This window comes from Macrotis lagotis, chromosome 1, assembly GCF_037893015.1.
Source record: "Macrotis lagotis isolate mMagLag1 chromosome 1, bilby.v1.9.chrom.fasta, whole genome shotgun sequence".
NCBI lineage: Eukaryota > Metazoa > Chordata > Mammalia > Peramelemorphia > Peramelidae > Macrotis > Macrotis lagotis.
In genome coordinates, this window is record NC_133658.1 from 929,357,351 (window position 1) to 929,375,040 (window position 17,690).

Sequence of the window (17,690 nt, forward strand, 5' to 3'; positions counted from 1 at the left end):
AGAGGGGAGGAGTTTATGACCAAATAAAAGATAGAGAACACTATAAAATGCAAAATGGATAATTTTGGTTACATTAAATTAAAAGTTTTTGCACAAATAAAACCACTGCCAACAAAGATTAATAGGAATACAGAAGGCTAGGAAACAATTTTCATAGCTAGTATTTATGATAAAAATTCTAAAATATATAGAGAACTGAGTCAAATCTATAATACAAATCATTCCCCAATTGAAAAATGATCAAAGGGGGCAGCTAGGTGGTGCAGCAGATAGAGTACCAACCCTGGAGTCAGGAGTACCTGAGTTCAAATCCGGCCTCAGACACTTAATAATTACCTAGCTAATCCCACTGCCTTGCAAAAAAAAACTAAAAAAGAAAAATGATCAAAGGATGTGAACAGGCAGTTTTCAGATGAAGAAATTAATGATATCTATAGTCATATGGAAAATTATTCTAAATTATTACTGATTAGAGAAATGTAAATTAAAGCTTCTCTGAGGTATCACTTCCTACTTCTCAGATTGGCCAATTATGACAAAAAAAGGACAATGATCAATGCTGGAAGGGACGTGGGAGATCTGGGACACTAATACATTGTTGGTGGAGCTGTAAACTCATCCAACCTTTCTGGAGAGCAATTTGGAACTATGCCCAAAGGGCAACAAAAATGTGCATTCCCCTTTGATCCAACAATACCACTACTGGGGCTATACCCGGGAGAGATTATGAAAAAGGGTAAAAACATCACTTGTACAAAAATATCTGTAGATGTTCTTTTATGGTGGCAAAGAATTGGAAATTGAAGGAATGCCTATCCATTGAAGAATAGCCGGACAAGTTGTGGTATATGAATGTGACAGAACATTATTATTCTATAAGAAATCATGAGGATTGGATAGTCAGAAAAACCTGGAATGTGGCAGCTAGGTGGTGCAGTGGATAGAGCCCTGGATTTGGAGTTAGGAGGGCTGAAGTTCAAATCTAGCCTCAGACACTTGCCACTTCCTAGCTATGTGACTTAAGTCACTTAACCCCAAATGCCTTGCACTCAGGGCCATCTCCAGTCGTAATGATTCATATCTAGGCCCTGGGCCCAGATGACTCTGCTGGAGAAACTGAGACTGGTGACCTAGCACAGCCCCCTCCTCAAATCCAATTCACATGCAAGTCATCACCTCCCTGATGTCATGGTCTTCTTCAAAAATGAAAGACAAACATTAATTTTGAGGGTGACTGGGTGGCACACTGCATCATGAGTTGGATCTGGAGTCAGGACAATTCAGTGAGCCTGGCAAGTCACTTTGCCTTGTTTGCCTCAATTTCCTTATCTATAAAGTTAGCTGGAGAAGGAAAACCCCCCATGGGGCCACAGAGTCAGACAGGACCCAACAACAGCAACAACAAATCCTGAGGGCAGTGGTTCTTGGGGGAAGTCCACTGTCTGTTCTAGGGCCATTTTTTCCCTCCCTAGTGATCACATTCTGCATTGCATTTCATTTTTTCTAGGATTGGTTCCGGTGCTTACAACCAGTATGTTCCTTCTACAAACCTACCCGGACTTGCTATAGTTGTCTGAGCCCACAGTATTTCCATATTATCTGATGCTTTCCTTGGCTTCCTCATCTCAGTCACTCGAGTCTAGAACGGGGAGGGCCTTGGGTCAGATTGCGCTCCTGCACTCTGGGATGGAGTGGTCCTGAGTGGGATGGCGTTCTTCCTGGGGACCCTAGGGCTGCTCTGTAGGAGAGAACCTTCTTGCACAGGGTTCAGGGTACCCTCTAAATTTTGGGGGGGGTTTCTTTCCTGGGGTCTCTTCCCCCTGCTGCTCAGTTCAGGGACTGTTGAGGCCACTCTGATTTTGGGTTCCTTCTTATCCCAGGCCTTGAAATCCATAATAAAACTCTGCCTGGTTGCCTTCAGCAGTGACACTCTGGGCAAACTAGAGTTCTGCTGGGCAAATCTTTGGCATTTCTCTATTAATTCAGAACCACTCCCCTGGAAGCACCCCACCTCTCCAGTGCCAAGCCTACCCTGGCAAGAATGGCCACACTTCTGAAGGACTCTGTACTCCTCCTTTGTAGCCCTAGTCTGTGTGGAAGCTGGAGGCATGTTCGCAGAGGTCCTAGCCCCTGGTCAGCCTCATACAATACTCCCAGGATCTGAAGTCCCAGTCTGCTGGTGAACAATCCATTTATCCTCTAATCATTTTAGAAACGGTTTCTCTGGTTCTGCTTCCTTCTTTGCAAGAGTTCACAAGTCTTTCCATTCGCTCTTCCACTGAACCATCTAGCTGGAATCCAAGGAATCCTTTCCATGGACATGAATCAGATGATTTTCTTCATCAAATTCAAAAACTTCGTGCCAGACAACTAACTGCTGGCTCAAACATGGCCTGCTCCCCCTATATTTCTATCAGTATTTCTTTCTTTTAATTTTAATTTAATTTTTTTTTATTTATTTGAGGCAATAGGGTTAAGTGACTTGCCCAAGGTCACACTAGGCAATTCAGTGCCTGAGGCCGGATCTGAACTCAGGTCCTTCTGACTCCAGGGCCGGTGCTCTATCTACTCTGCCACCTAGCTGCCCCTCTGTTAGTATTTCTAATGGATTCATGATGTTTTTTGCTTCTTACATCACAATAACATTCTATTTTCCAGTATGGGGACTATGCTTCCACTAAAAAACAAAAGTTATTAAAAATATTGTGGCATATATGGTGTTTTTCTGTCTCTAACATCTTTGATATGTATGCTAACGGTGGAATCTTTGGATCAAAAGGTATTTCCATAACTGTTTTTGCATAGTTTGGATTCACAGTTCCGCCAACAACATAGGGGTGTGCCTCTCTTTCCACAGTCCCTCCATCACTGGTTCCTCTCAGCCTGGCTAGCTTGTGAGATAAACCTCAGAGTTGCTCTGACCTGAATTTCACTTACTGTTGGTGACATCGAGCATGTTTCCCACGGCTGTTCTTTAGAACTGGGCAATCATGGGGTGGCTAGGTGGCACACTGGATAGAGCACCAGTCCTGGAATCAGGAGTACCTGAGTTCAAATCAGGCCTCAGACACTTAATGATGACCTAGCTGTGTGGCCTTGGGCAAGCCACTTAACCCCATTTGCCTTGCAAAAACCTTAAAAAAAAAACACCTGGGCATTCATGTGGGGCAGCTGGGTGTCTGAGATGGTCTGGGTTTGAAGTCAGAGAGATTTGAATTCAAATCTTGCCTCAGACACTCAAGAGAATTCACTCTCAGTGCACAATGCAAATGTGTTTTCAATCTAAACTGAGTCATTCCATATCCCAAACAGCTAAGTAAATCAGTACTTGGACTAATACTTACCTAGTCATACAAAAGATTAATCCTCAAAACAGCCCATTCTTTTCTTAATACTATGAGAATAATTGCATGTAGTAGTTGATGAGGTTAGTCAGAAACCTATTTTGTTTTATTTTAAACAACAGAATTTCAGTACCGTCAGATTGTCGAATATCATACTCTATTTGAATATGGTTAACACTGAACATGCTTTGTTACAGGGTACCCTTTTGATAGGGTTCTCTACGGACAGTTGGGAATTACATAAATATATCTACCCATTCCAAGTCTTTTGTTACAAATGGAGAAAAGTTGTAAATAAATACAATTAAATGTAAGATGTGAATACATTTGTGTAATCACTGAGCCTAAGATGGAAAGCCTCTAGCTACCCAAAGTGTTGTTTCCTGTATTTTTTTTTACGTTTTTGTAAGGCAAATGGGGTTAAGTGGCTTGCCCAAGGCCACACAGCTAGGTCATCATTAAGTGTCTGAGACCGGATTTGAACCCAGGGACTCCTGACTCCAGGGCAGGTGCTCTATCCACTGCGCCACCTAGCCGCCTGTTTCCTGTATTTTCACATAGGGAACCAGATCCTCAACAGCTTCTGATCCTCTTAAAAGAATTGGAGTTAATTAGAAAAGAAAATTTTTGAGAAAGCAAAAATGTTCATTTCACTGCCTTCAAGAGTCCCCTCAGTTCATTCGTTCAGTTAGCAGTTCAGTAACCAGTCTCTTACCTGGCTTTGTCTTTCCTCATTTTATCTGAGAAAATGACTTTTTCTTCACAAGTTGCTATCTTCCTTTTTGCAGATTTCTTTTGCTGTTTTCAGGAACCAAAATGTTCTGAGCATGGGTAGGGATGCCCCATTCTGAGATGGGCATTGATGAGTATAGACACAGTCGAGCTTGGCTTTTAAGAGGTTTGATTAGGGCTGATTGGGTTGTTTAAGGGAGTTGACTCCCAAGAGGCCAGTCATTCTGGGTGGCAGAAGGCCCAAGTAACATTGGGATCAACCCAGGCCAGGTTGGGGATTATATAGAAACAGAACAGAGGGCAAGGGTCCAGGATGAGCCAGGGTCACATGTTTCCCAGGGGGGCGTTGGAGCTTTTTTGGTAGTTTAAGGTGGTTTACATTGTCTGTGAGACTTAAGATCCCCCCGGTCCACTCCACTGCTCATGTCCTGCTTACTCAATCTTTCTGATAGTATCTTCCTGAATGTTCCCAAAGTAGCACACATGCAGCTTCATTAACATGGAGAAAGCGGAGAAACCTACCGATGTGTTATGTTGGAAACATGAACAATAAGAAAATGACCATCATCCCACCCTAGAGAGGCAAAGGAAGAAGCAACGGTATTTGCAGATTAGGGGGAGAAATGAATTTCTGAATTCAGTGTAAGACAGCTGAATTTCAAAGAAATATAGCTTGAGCTGTTTTATATCCTTGGGGGTGATGCACAATAGAATTAGACATGGAATCAGAATCATTTGATTTTCTCAATTTCTCTTTTTTTGTTAATGGGAGAACTGTCCCAGTTTTTCCTGACTGGTCAATGTAAGAGTAACAATATGGATTAATCATAGTATAAGCCGTAGTGTGAATGTCCAAGATCGTAGGCAAATTTAGAAGAGGACTTGATAGGACATCAAGATAACTGAGAGAATCCGGAATCTATCTATCTATCTATCTATCTATCTATCTATCTATCTATCTATCTATCTATCTATCTATCTATCTATATCTATATATACACGAATATATATAAATATATGAATATATATTTGGCAAGGCAGTGGGATGGCACTGCCATCTGTAAGGATGCATCCCAGCACTCAACCCAGCTCCTCATGCTCTATTTAGATATACAGTCTTTACCGTTCCCCCACCAGCTCTGGCCTCCTCTTTGGATTGGTTCCCCTAAACACAATGTAAGCCCCTGGATTATGCCAGCATTTTTTTAACTTTGTGGCCAAACACTTACTACGGTGTTTGCCATAAGAAGCACTTGAGAAATCTTCGAGTTCTTCCATTTTATCCCTTGATACACTCTCTTCATCAGGATGGAGACTTGTTTCCTCAAACTACTCAGTTCTTTTCTCTTTCTGGCCGGGTGGGCTCTGAGGACCAAACTGTCCCATGATCTTCACCAAGACGGTCTCCACCTGATTCCTCACCCCTTGAGTAGACTCAAGTGACCAAAGCTGCTTCGACCCCCTTTTCACCCACCCTATCCAAGTGCCTGCCAGGCCTTTCATCCAACCAAGGATAGCCAGGGTCAAGTTTGCCTCAAGCTGAGACTTCCTGCTTTTCCTCCTGCCCACTGTTGTTTACCTGAAATGATGCAGAATAATGAACCCAAAAATAGGAATGCACACTCTAGAAAAATAAATTCATCACTCCAGAATAGGCCCAGATTTCAAAAGGTGACAGAAAAAAGGACAACCTCTTTGCTTGGGTGAGTTAATGTTACACTGCTTTTACTCAAGAAGCTACAAAGGGAAATTACATTTCACCTTATTTCTTACATTTAAATAATTATATATTCATATTTACTTGAAAAAAGGTTTCTCCCCAGGATGAATTCTCTCAAAATTCATAGAAAGGTTTTCTCCCTAGTCCAATATAGACCCACATTCATTCTCTTTTTAAGTTTAAAAATGTTCCCCTGTCAATGATGGTTTTCCTTACATTTACTACATTCAAAAGTTTTCATTCTATCATGAGTTTTTTTGATGATAATTAAAAGTCCCTCATTGCTTAAAAACTTTCCCAGATTCATTACATTTAAAGGGATTCACTCCAGTGTGGATCCTCAGGTGGGTAAAAATATATTCCTTCAAAAAGAAGGCTTCCCCATATACCACATTCAAAGGTTTCATTCCATTTTGAGTTCTCTCCTGAATAAATTTACCTTCTTTATATTCCCTATGTTTCACTCCTTCCAGATCTTCCAATGGCTAATAAGAGATCTCCTCCAAATGAAAGCTTTTCAGCATCATTCTATTCAAAGGGTCTCAATTTGGCAAGGATCATCTAGTTGGCTAATCATTGATGTCATTGTAATGAAGGTTTTTCCTCACATTCATTATTTTCAAAGGCTCTCACTCCAGTGTGAATTCTCTGACGACTAATGAAGCATTTTTTCCAAATGAAGTCTTTCCTACATTTCACATTCCAAAAGGTTTCATTCCAGTATGAGTTCTCTCGTGGTTAATAAGGTATGTCTTTTCACTGAAGGCTTTCCCACATTCTTTACATTCAAAAGGTTTCACCCCTGTATGAATTCTCTGATGCCTATTAAGATGTGCCTTCCGAAAGAAAGCTTTCCCACATTCATTACATTCAAAAGGTTTCACTCCAGTATGAGTTCCTTGATGGCTATTAAGCTGTCCCTTCTGACGGAAGGCTTTCCCACATTCATTACATTTAAAAGGTTTCACTCCAGTATGAGTTGTCTGATGCCTATAAAGGTTGCCCCTCCGAAAGAAGGCTTTCCCACAGATTTTACAGTCAAAAGGTTTCAGTCCCGGGTGGATTCTCTGATGGCTAATAAGAGTTCTCCTTGTAGTTAAGGCTTTCCCACATTCATTACATTCCAAGATTTTCGCTCCAGTATGAGTTCTCTGGTGCCTGTTAAGGTTTCCCTTCTGAAAGAAGGCTTTTCCACATTCGTTACATTCAAAGGGTTTCACTCCAGTGTGAATTCTCTGGTGGCTATTGAGATTTCCCTTCTGAAAAAAGGCTTTACCACATTCTTTACACTGAAATGGTTTCACTCCAGTGTGGATTCTCTGATGGCTAATAAGGTATTCCTTTCGCATAAATCCTATCCCACATATATCACATTCAAAGGGTTTCACTCCAGTGTGGATTCTCTGATGGTAAGTAAGGGTTTTCCTTGAAGATAATGATTTTCCACATTCCCCACATTCAAATGGTTTCACTCCAGATGGAGATTTCTGTTGTCCATTAAGTGGTCCCCCATTACTGAAGCCTTTTTCACATTCATTAAATTCAAACAATGTCACTCCAGTGTGAGTTCTCTGATGTTTACCAAGTGCTTCCTTATCCCAGAAAGTTTTCCAACATATATCACATTCAAAAGAGCTTTCTCCAGGATGAATTTTCTGATGTCCATTAAGATTTAGTCTCTTGCCAAAGGATTTCTTTCCAAGTGTATTATAATTATGGAATCTTTCTTCCATGCCACCTCTCCATTGTGTAAAAAAGATTGGTTCCATGTTAAAATGTCTGACCAACCTACTGCATTCAGGTACACTCACCATATCAAACGTACTATCTAGAGTCAGTGTCAGTTGTTGAGAATGTCTCTCCTGGTGGTCCTCCTGTCTCTCTAACCTAACTTCCCATTCCTCCTCAGATTCTCCTATCCTGGGATACCACTTACTATCCACTGACAATCTTTCTTGGGCCAGTGTTTCTGGGTGAATACCCTCAGTTAGAATTGAATTCTTGGTTTCACACCTAGCATCCCAACTCAGGTAATCTGAAACAAAAAAAAAACTGCATCAGATAAGCAGGATAGGCTTAAAGGATTCAGGATAAACATATAATTAAATGGAAGATGCACATAATAAGAGATCATCAATATTATGCACAATTCTCCTTTTCTTTGGCTAAGGACATGGAAATGCCCATTTTATTTCATGTTTGTTGAGGTCAGAATAAAAATACATAAATGTCTAATGGCAATACAAACATGCTAGCAGCCATTGTTAACATAAACTGCTTTATGGAAACTTCTTCATTAAGTCTCTTCCATGAAAGGCAAAGGTACTTAATAAGTATTCAGCAAAGAAAGACATTTAAGGGGTGAAATGAAAGGTGAATGAGTAAATAGGAACAGCTCAGCCTTTCCAACTAGCCCAAAACACTCAATTCCAGGGCAATGAAGCATTCAGAAACTGGTGCTAAGCATATGTTCAAGGTGTGGATCCAAGATGACAGTGTTCAAAAGCACCTCCCAACAGACTGAAGAGATGCACCAGATCTCACCCAAGTGGGGAAGACCCCAAAAGTCACAGAGTCATCTGCCCATGCCAGCACAGCCCAGGGAGATAGAGGGACAGGCTTAGAGACACTGAGACAGGATCAGGGTCAGAACAATAAACTGCATAGAGGGGACCACATTGAGAACTTCAGTATCCAGAGAAAGGATGTGCACCAGGACAAAAGGTCTCAGATCCATACTGAGGGTCCACCAGACCCATATCAGGGTCCTATGATAACCAGGCCCCAGTTAAGGTCATCAATCAAGAATAGAGTAAGAAGGGACCTGAATGGTACACAGCATTGTGAAATAGGAAGGTCAGAGACTAGTCAGCAATAGCACTGAGGTGATTTAGACCTGAAGCTCAAAGCAGGTTCTTATCCCCCAGCATCTAACCTAGATGAGAGGAATATCTAATGGAGGAACCTCAGAACCAAGAAAAGCTTTCAATTCTGCCATTTTGAACTAAGAGAGCTTTGCAAATCAAACTAATGAGGAAGAGTTGTGCAGCAGTCAATCCTTACACTGACTGAACCCAGGTCAGAAACCTGTAGAGCTCAGAGACTCAACACCAGCCTAGAAGACAATGGCTCCAAAACATCTATAAGCAGAGCACTGCAGAAAATACAACCTGAGCACAGACAACTAAAATTCCTTAGAGAGTTGAAGATTTAAAAAATAAAGACAGAAAATGTTTTTATAAATGGAATGTAAATGCCTAAGGGGAAAAAAAACAGAAAAGAAATAAGAACCATGGGAAAAGAATTGGAAAGGGAATTAACAGTTTGACATAAGAGATACGAAAGAGCCTGTCTAAGGAAACAGGCTCTCTGATAATTAGAATGGCCAAATAGAAGCCAGGGACTCTATGAAATAAGAAGAAATATTAAAAACGAAGTCAAAAAATGTATGAAAATGTAAAGTGTCTTATACTAAGAAGAAATGTTCTAAAAACACATTTTGAGGAGAAAAAATTAAGAATCACCAGACTTTTTTAAAGCTGTTCTTCAGTCATGTTCAATCCTTCATGACAGCATTTGGATTTTCCTGGCAGAGATACTAGAGTAGTTAGTAATTTCCACATCTAACTCATCTTACAGGTACAAGGTGAAGTGACTTGAATTTAGGAAGCTCCACTTAGTGTCGAAGTATTACTGTTGAAGTGAATTCCCGCCACCTAGTGGCCACTCTCCCTGAACTACCTGATCGTAGGACCAAGAGAAGCCAGATGAATATGTCAAGAAATTTTCTTTAGAAACTGCCCAGATGTCAAAGTACAAAGTGGAAATAGAAAAATCTACTGGTTACCTCCCAAGAGAAGCTCCAAGACAAATACTCAGAAATCATTAGAGCCCAAACCCAGAGTTTCCCAATCAAAGAAGAAAATACCCCAGTAATCAGAGAGGAAGAATTCAGGGACTAGGGGGCCATAGGGTCAAGATCACGTCTGCTTGAGCAGCCACTGTCAGACAGGGCAGAGAACTTGGAATGATGCTCCAAGAAGCAAAAGACATTGCCTACGGCCAGAAAAACTCCTGGGCCAAATTGACTACAGAGGTGGGGGGGATGGGCTTGCATCAAAGGAGAGGACACCCCCAGCAATCCTCACAAAAGGACCTGCACTGTCCAGAAATGCTGAAACTCAAACGCAGGAGTGAAGAGAAGCATACAAAGAAAAATATGATTGATCCACCTGTCTTATTTTGGTTTGGTTTTTGCAAGGCAGTGGGGTTAAGTGACTTGCCCAAGGTCACATGGCTAGGTAATCATTAAATCTCTGGGGCCATATTTAAACCCAGGTCCTCCTGACTCCAGGACCAATATTCTATCCACTATGCCACCTAGTCGCCCCTAAATCCACCTTTCTTAAGTGCTCACCACGTGTTAGGTGCTGTGCTAGGGGCCAAAGCCACTCGCCCTCCTAGTTTATGGGCTAATGAGGGGAAGCGCAGGAGACATGGGCAATCATGAGTAGAGGGGAGGCTTCTTGGGAGAAGGGGCCTAAGTTAGACTGAGATGAGGAGGGAGATCACTCCAGAAATATGGAGTGACCGTAGAAATGGTTAGTGGAATGGCCAGGAGGCTGGGATCACTGGATCCAAGAAGAGATGTGGGGAGAGTGACATAAGAAGACTAGAAAGGGAGGAAAGAACAGATCGTGCAGGTCCAACAGAGCACATGGTCCTGGATCCTGGGGGTCTGCGATTCAGGAACATCACTTTAGTGGCTGAATGGAAGAAGGATTGGCGAGGGGAGAGCCTGAAGCAGCAGCTCTGGCCTTGGGCAGCCCCGAGGTGACAATGGGGGCTGAGTCCAAGGAGAGGAGGAGACGCATGGATCCACAGTGGAGATGGGGGTGAGACAGTGAGGAGTCCAGGAGGACGGGGGGGGGGGTGTGAGGCTGAGGGGCCCGACAGTAACAGGGAATGGGTAAGGAGGAAGACAGAGTCCTATTGGAGCACTTTGAGTTGAGATCTCTACTGGAATCCATTTAGAAATATCTAAAATGTAAATGAAGATGGGAGCTTGGAGGAAAGATAGATCTGAGCATCACCAGCATAAAGATGGCCACCTGAAGAGTGCAAAGGAAGATGGTGCCCAGGATAACACCCTGAGGGACACCTGCACCAAGAGGCCAGAGGAGAACCTGGGGAGATGGTGTCTGGAGAAGAGGGAGCAGTAAGAAGGAGAGAGACCACGATGCCCCAAGCTGCAGGGCCAAGCATGGCTACTGAGAAAAGGCCAGTGGGCCTGAGACCTGGGACATGACTGGTGGGATGATGGGGTCAGAGTGCAGATTCTAAGTGGCGGCACCAACTAGGGGCAACCTTTCCAAAAAAGTGAAGCTACAAAGGGCAGAAGAGAAAGAGGACCCTAGGGAGCAGGTTGAAAGGACCAAGGGCATGTTTGTAGGGGAAAGCCTACAAAGAGGCGGGGGGGGGGGGGGTCTGTTAGAGGAGATGGGTTGGAAGGGTTTGGTCTTGCTCAGGAGTCCGGTCACCCTTCATGAGGAGAGGGATTTCCAATGGACAAAGGACAACTGAGTGATAAAAGAGGACCAAGTTCATGTAAAATGACTTCAATTTTTTTTTCTGTAAAATAGGAGTCAGGAGCAGCTAGGTGGCTCAGTGGATAGAGCACCAGCCCTGAAGTCAGGAGTACCTGAGTTCAAATCCGGCCTCAGACACTTAATCATTACCTAGCTGTGTGGCCTTGGGCAAGCAACTTAACCCCATTTGCCTTGCAAAAAAACCCCTATAAATAAATAAATAAATTATTGAATAATTAAATAAATAAAATAAAATAAGGGTCAAAAATAAAAGGACCAAAGAAGGATAAAATGTTTACATTTATATATGGGAAAGTCACAAAGCATCTACACTGAACACTGTTTTCATCATCAGGGGTCACAGAAAGAGTCTAATGAAATAAGGCCTTAAGAGCAAGTGTATTATGTCTTAATGATGTTAAAAAAAGAAAGAGAGGGAAGAAAAGAAGGGCTGGAAAAACAAATCCCAGCATGAGGGTGCCAAAGGGCAAGTCTACAACAGGAGCAGAGAAAGGCTGACCCATCATCTGAGCTGATTAAAATAAGGAAAAAACACACACACACACACACACACACACACACACACACAGAGTTGGGTAGAGAGGCAAATTTTATCCAAAAGGGAACTGGAATGGAGAGGGGAGAAGGAAAGAGGGATAACTGGAGGAAGAGTGGTTTAATGGAGAGACTTGTCCTAAAGAAAACAAAGTCTAAAGATGGACAGAAATAGATCTTTTTTGAAGCAGCAAAAAATATGAGAATCTGAGTTTGAGGAAAGGGTAAGAAAATGATGTACTATTAATGTGATGAAATATGAGTGTGGTGACCTCTTATCAGTGAAATGACACCTCTGCCTAACTCCTGACAGGGTTGTGAAGGACAAGAATGAGACAAATAGCGTAGTCTTTGGAGATGACCAATGCAGGAACTTATTTTGACTGACTATATCTATTTATTAGAAGGGTTTTGGGCCGCTAGGTGGCACAGTGGATAGAGCACTGACCCTGGAATCAGGAGGATCCAAGTTCAAATCTGACCTCAGACACATGATACTTATTGTGTGATCTCAGGCAAATCACTTGACCCCATTGCCTTGCAAAAAATAAAATAAAATAAAATATTTCCAATGCTTTCCTGGTGGAGTTGTGAACTGATTCAACCTTCCTGAAGAGCCATTTGGAACTATGCTCAAAGAGCAATAATACTGTGCCTCCCCCTTTGACTCAGGGATGCCACTCCCAGGTCTGTATCCCAGAGAGAAGGTTAAAAACCCCATATGTACAAAACTATTTGGAGCAGCTTTTTTCGAGGTGGCAAAGAATTGGAAATTAAGGGGATGCCCATCCATTGAGGAATGGCTAAGCAAATTGTGGTGTTTGAATGTGATGAAACATTATTAGTCTATGACCCATCCAGAGGGATGGGACTCCAGGATGGCCTGGAGAGCCTGGCATGAGCCAACACCGAGTGAAGGGAGCAGACCCAGAAGCAGGTTGTGCACACCAACAGCAACTTGGGGTGACGGACTTTGCTCTCCTTGGCAGGACAGTGCTCAAAGACAATGCAAAAAAATGTGTGCTGGAAAATGCCATCCATATCCAGAGAAGGAACTGTGAAGTCTGAATGCAGACCAAAGCTGATTATCTTCAATTTTTAAAATTTGTCTTATTACTTATTCTCTCATTTTTACTCCGTTTCCATTTGATTCTTCTTTCTCAACAGGGTTTTCTACGTGTCTTGCCTATGTTAGATTGTTTTCTGGGAGGGAGAAAAATATGAAACCCCAAATCTTACAAACAAAGCGATAACTGAAAACTACTGTTGCATGTAGTTGGAAAAATAAATAAGATATATTTTTTTAAAAAGGGTTGTGTTTTCCTAATCTTTTATCAGTGGGGGGGTAATAGAAGGTGGCAGGGAGAACAATGGATCGATTTAATTACCTTTAAACATAAAATACACATTGAAGCACAAAACATAATTCAGATATATATATATATAATTTAGATATAATATATAAAATTTATAAATATTATATATAATTTCTAAAATAACATTGTGCCCTCAAAGTACAAAGAAAAGGAAGCAACCACCAGATATAGGGCAAGACAAATGTGATGCAGATGCAAGGAGGAAGGCAGCCAGAGAGCACTTTAAAAATATCACCAATGGGCCCAGAGTCTTGGTGAAGATGGCAGAGGAGGTTAAGGAGGGGGGGTGGGAGGCAGGGCAACACTGGTTGGATTTTCTTTGCAGCAAATAGAGGCCTGACTACAAGGAGGATTCTGAGGACAGAATTTGGATTTCTAGGCCAAGACTGAAAACACAGGGATGTCATGGTGGCTGTTCTGGAGGGGATGAAAAGAGCTTAAAAAGCAAAAGAACAGGGTGACTATGTCTATCTTCCCCCAGGTTAGATCACACAGAAGGTGAGGCAGGCAGGCCAGAGGCTCAGACACCCCAAAGTCCTTGGGGGACAACAGGCATCTGTACAGACCTGGTGTTCAGAGCTGAGCCACCAACCAGGGGAAGCAAAAAGCCCCTGAGGGGAGACCACCCTGACACCCTGGGAGAAGAACAGGTGGCCAAGGCTTCTGGAAAGGAAACAGGACAGCTGAGAGGAGGTGGGGAACAGCAGGGAATTGAAAGGCTCTCTTCATGAGGAAATCAAATGGGAAAAGCTTATTGGAGGATATCTAGCTGAAGGTCAAGGCGCAAGATTCTGTCACTGGAGTGCAATGAAAATCACTTGGAGAGAAAGAGGCCCCAGAGGAGGAGCTTGGGAGGGAGAGTCAGCCACAGGGGCTTTGGATGTCCAGGTATCTGCCGGGGGTCTCCGCCAACCCAAAGAAGAGCCTTCCCTTAGAACTGATTCAATCTTCAACAGTTGGATGACCCAAAAGGGGAAATTTACTCCATGTTGATTCTCCTGAACAAACAGAAGGAATGGGTTCAAGGGGAACAAAGATAGGAATCCCCGGAGAAACCTGCTGCTGAGGGCAGTGACACCTAAAGAGAGTGGGGGCAAACACTTTCAAGGGGGTCAGAGGAAGACTGGCAGAGGATCTCTGAAGAGAATATGCTCCTGAGGAAATCAGCCCCGGAGAGATGAGAGATGCTGGGAATGAAACGCTGAATGCACACAGAAAGGATTCCAATTCCAATGAGAATCTCATTGGATTCATTTAATGATTAAGCGTCAGTCATTTTCAGTTGGGTCTGACTCTTCATGACCTTATTTGGGGTCTTCTTAGCAGAGACACTGGACTGCTTTGGCATGCCCTTCTCCAGCTCTTTTCAGTTGAGGAAACTGAGGTAAATTGGATATAAGTGACTTGCCCAGGGTCATGCAGCTAAAGAGTGCTGGAGGTCAGATTTGAATTCAGGAAGCCAACATGCCCCACCTAGTTGCCCCTATTTAGAAGACAGCTCTGTGTTTCATTTACTTTTAAAAATAAGAGGGAGGGGTGGCTAGGTGGTGCAGTGGATAAAGCACAGGCCCTGGAGTCAGGAGTACCTGGGTCCTAATCCAGTCTTGGACACTTAATAATTACCTAGCTGTGTGGCCTTGGGCAAGCCACTTAACCCCATTTGCCTTGCAAAAACCTTAAAAAAAAAAAGGGAAAGCAAGGCCTGGAAAAGGAAATGAGCCCCCCCCCCCCCCCCCCAGCCCACTTGTCACTCCCTCACCTGGGCAGGGGCCTCTGAGGGCCATGGGCATCCAAGGGGCTTCTCCTCTCTCCAACAGGGAGATCACTTCAGGCTTGGACACTGGAAGTCCTGATCATGAGGAGAGAGAGGAGAAAGGGTTGGGCCCAAAGTCATTCCAGAGTCCAAGCCTGGCCTCCTCCTCCTCCAGGGAAAGGACTAGAAGCTAAGAAAGGTCGACACAACAGGACGAGGGGCCTGGGACAGCCAGAGAAGTCCAGGAAGGGGTCCCAGCTACTTTGGGCTCAGTGAGCAGAGCCGGTCAGGACAGAGATCTTCAGGTTTCTAACGTCTTAAGGCTTTTCCAAGATTTTTGAACCTAAGGGAAAAGAGCAGAGGGAGGCCGGAGCCTCCAGACCAGCCCAAGGCGGGGTCTGTGGGTACAAGAGCAAAGGAGGTCAGCAAGGGTCCCAGGAAGGAGGCCCTGATGGGTGACTGCCTCTCCGGGGCCCCATTCCTGGACACCAGGTGGACACCAGGGCCGGTGCTGATCTTACCCACAGAGACCAGGTTCTCGTAGTTCTCCAGCATCACGTCCCTGTAGAGGTCCCTCTGGGCCGGGCTCAGGCGTCTCCATTCGTCCAGGGAGAAGTCCACGGACACGTCCCTGAAGGTCACCGGACGCTGGAACACCAGAAGCATCCCCAGCTGAGCCAGGGGCCACGCCTGCCGGCCCGGGGGACCCAGGACTCGGGTGGGGTGTACAGCGCAGAGGGGGTGCTTATTGTTTACAACTGCCGGCAGAGGTCGAGGGGGAAAGAGGCACAAGAACTCGGGGAAGCCAGCAAGGGGAAGGCGACAAAGGCATGGGCTCTCCGGACAGAGCGGCTGGCTCTCCGCCGGGGGACAGCTCAGAAGGCCGTGGTCTCCATTCCAAGCCCAGAGCGTTCCGTGGGCTCCTGGGGGTCCCAGGCACCCCCCGAGTGTTGGGCAAATGAAGACTGAATGAAGTGACCTGGGGAAGCTGAGGAAGGAGGAAAGGGAGGCCATGCTGTCACTGCCAAGTGCCTGGGGGCTGCTCCTGGGGCGACCCCCAAGCAGGGTGGGTTGGTCCCCCCCCCCCCCGAGAAGGGGTGCAGGGAACATCAGCCTGGCTCCCCGGGGCCAGGAAAAAGGGGAGCGTGGGAGCGTCTGGGGGTGCAGCTCAGTGAGAGGCGGTGCCAGCAGCCCCTCAGCGTGGCGGGGCCCGGTGACCCGGGCACGGCCCAGGGCCGGAGGGACGGCGGGAAGGGCCCCGGGGTGCGCCCCATCCCGCCCCCTGCCTCAGGCTCCTCCAGGGTGGGGTCACCCCAGGGCCGGGCGCGGCTTCCAGGGCCCCGACCCTGAAGGCTGCCCAGCGGGGGGGACACACCTGGGCAGGGGGCCGGCCCCCCCCCCCCCCCGGGCCCCAAGGGGGCGGGGCAAGACGCCCCTCCCAGACCCCTCCCCCGGCCTCCCTCAAGGACAGACCCCGCCCCCACCCCAGGACAATGAAGGGGCGGGCCACAGGCCGCGCATGCTCAGTCTCACCTCCATCTAGGCCTCCGGCAGAGGGCGCCCCAAGACACTCCCTCCAAAGCTCGGAGGGCGGCCTGTGCGCATGCGCAGTCTCCTCTGCGCCCCCCCAGGGTCCACCACCCCGCCTCAGCGCAGGCGCAGTCTCCCACTCACGCTGCCCGGGTCCCAGCCCGGGCTCAGGGCCGGGGGCGCCGCTCTCGCGGCCTGGGGCTGGGGGTGTCCAGACACCTAGACGTGCGCGCGCACGGACCCGCTCGGGCACCCGCCCGGCCGGGCTCCCTTCCGCAAGGCAGGCTTTTCTGCCTCCGCGCATGCGCCCACTCACCCCCGCCGAGGGCCGCCCAATCCCGGCGCTCAGGCCTCTCTCCGGGGCCCTCATCCCCCTCGAAGCGCCCGCGGCGGGGTCCCGAGTGCACCGGGGGCTCCCCGAGCCTCACGGCCACCAGATTTCGGAACCGGAGGAGGAGAACTCAGGAAAGGGGGTGGGACGGGGCCTCTCGACCAATCAGAATCACCAACGGCGCTCCTCAACGCTGCCCAATCGCATTCCGGCCTCCCTCTAGCCCATGCAAAGCAACCAATCACGGGCCGCGTTACCTTCTCTGCCCCGCCTCAACCATCCAAATGACAGCCCCACCTACCCTAATCCCCCAATCACAGGCCGTGTGTTCCCCCTCTCCTCGACCCTAATCCTCCAAATCACAAATCGAACCCCCTGACCCAACCCGCCCACTTTCTACTCTCCCAGTCACAGGCTCAACTCCTTGCCTCGTCCTTAGTTCCTCCAATCCCGGACCCATCTCCCTAATCTCCCAGACCAGTTCCCTAATCCTCCAAATGCAGGCCCAGCCCCCTCCTGCTCCAATCCCAGGCCCACCTCCTTAATCCTCCCTATTCATCCAATCATCGACCTAGCTCCCTAATCCAATCATAGGCCCACCTCCCTAATCCTCCAATCACAGACCCAGATCTTTAATCCTCCAATCCAAGGCCCACCTCCCTAACCCTCCATTGGCAAATCCTTATTCCTCCAATCACAGGCCCGGCTCCCTAATCCTCCAATCACAGACCCATCTCCTTAATCCCCCATTCACAAATCCT

General features: G+C 46.0%; 1 protein-coding gene across 1 annotated transcript in view; it reads right to left on the minus strand.

Annotated features, from left to right (window-relative positions):
* The window catches only part of LOC141510329 (uncharacterized), a 33,981-nt gene extending 16,926 nt beyond the window's left edge, over window positions 1–17,055 (minus strand). The window contains exons 1-4 of the mRNA XM_074220253.1: window positions 16,915–17,055; window positions 15,590–15,716; window positions 15,075–15,164; window positions 6,494–7,831 (exon numbers count right to left, since the gene is read on the minus strand). Of these exons, the coding sequence (XP_074076354.1) occupies window positions 6,494–7,831; window positions 15,075–15,164; window positions 15,590–15,716; window positions 16,915–16,968 (1,609 nt within the window). The 5' untranslated portion in view covers window positions 16,969–17,055. The remainder of the gene's footprint in view (window positions 1–6,493; window positions 7,832–15,074; window positions 15,165–15,589; window positions 15,717–16,914) is intronic.
* Window positions 17,056–17,690: the final 635 nt, after the last annotated feature.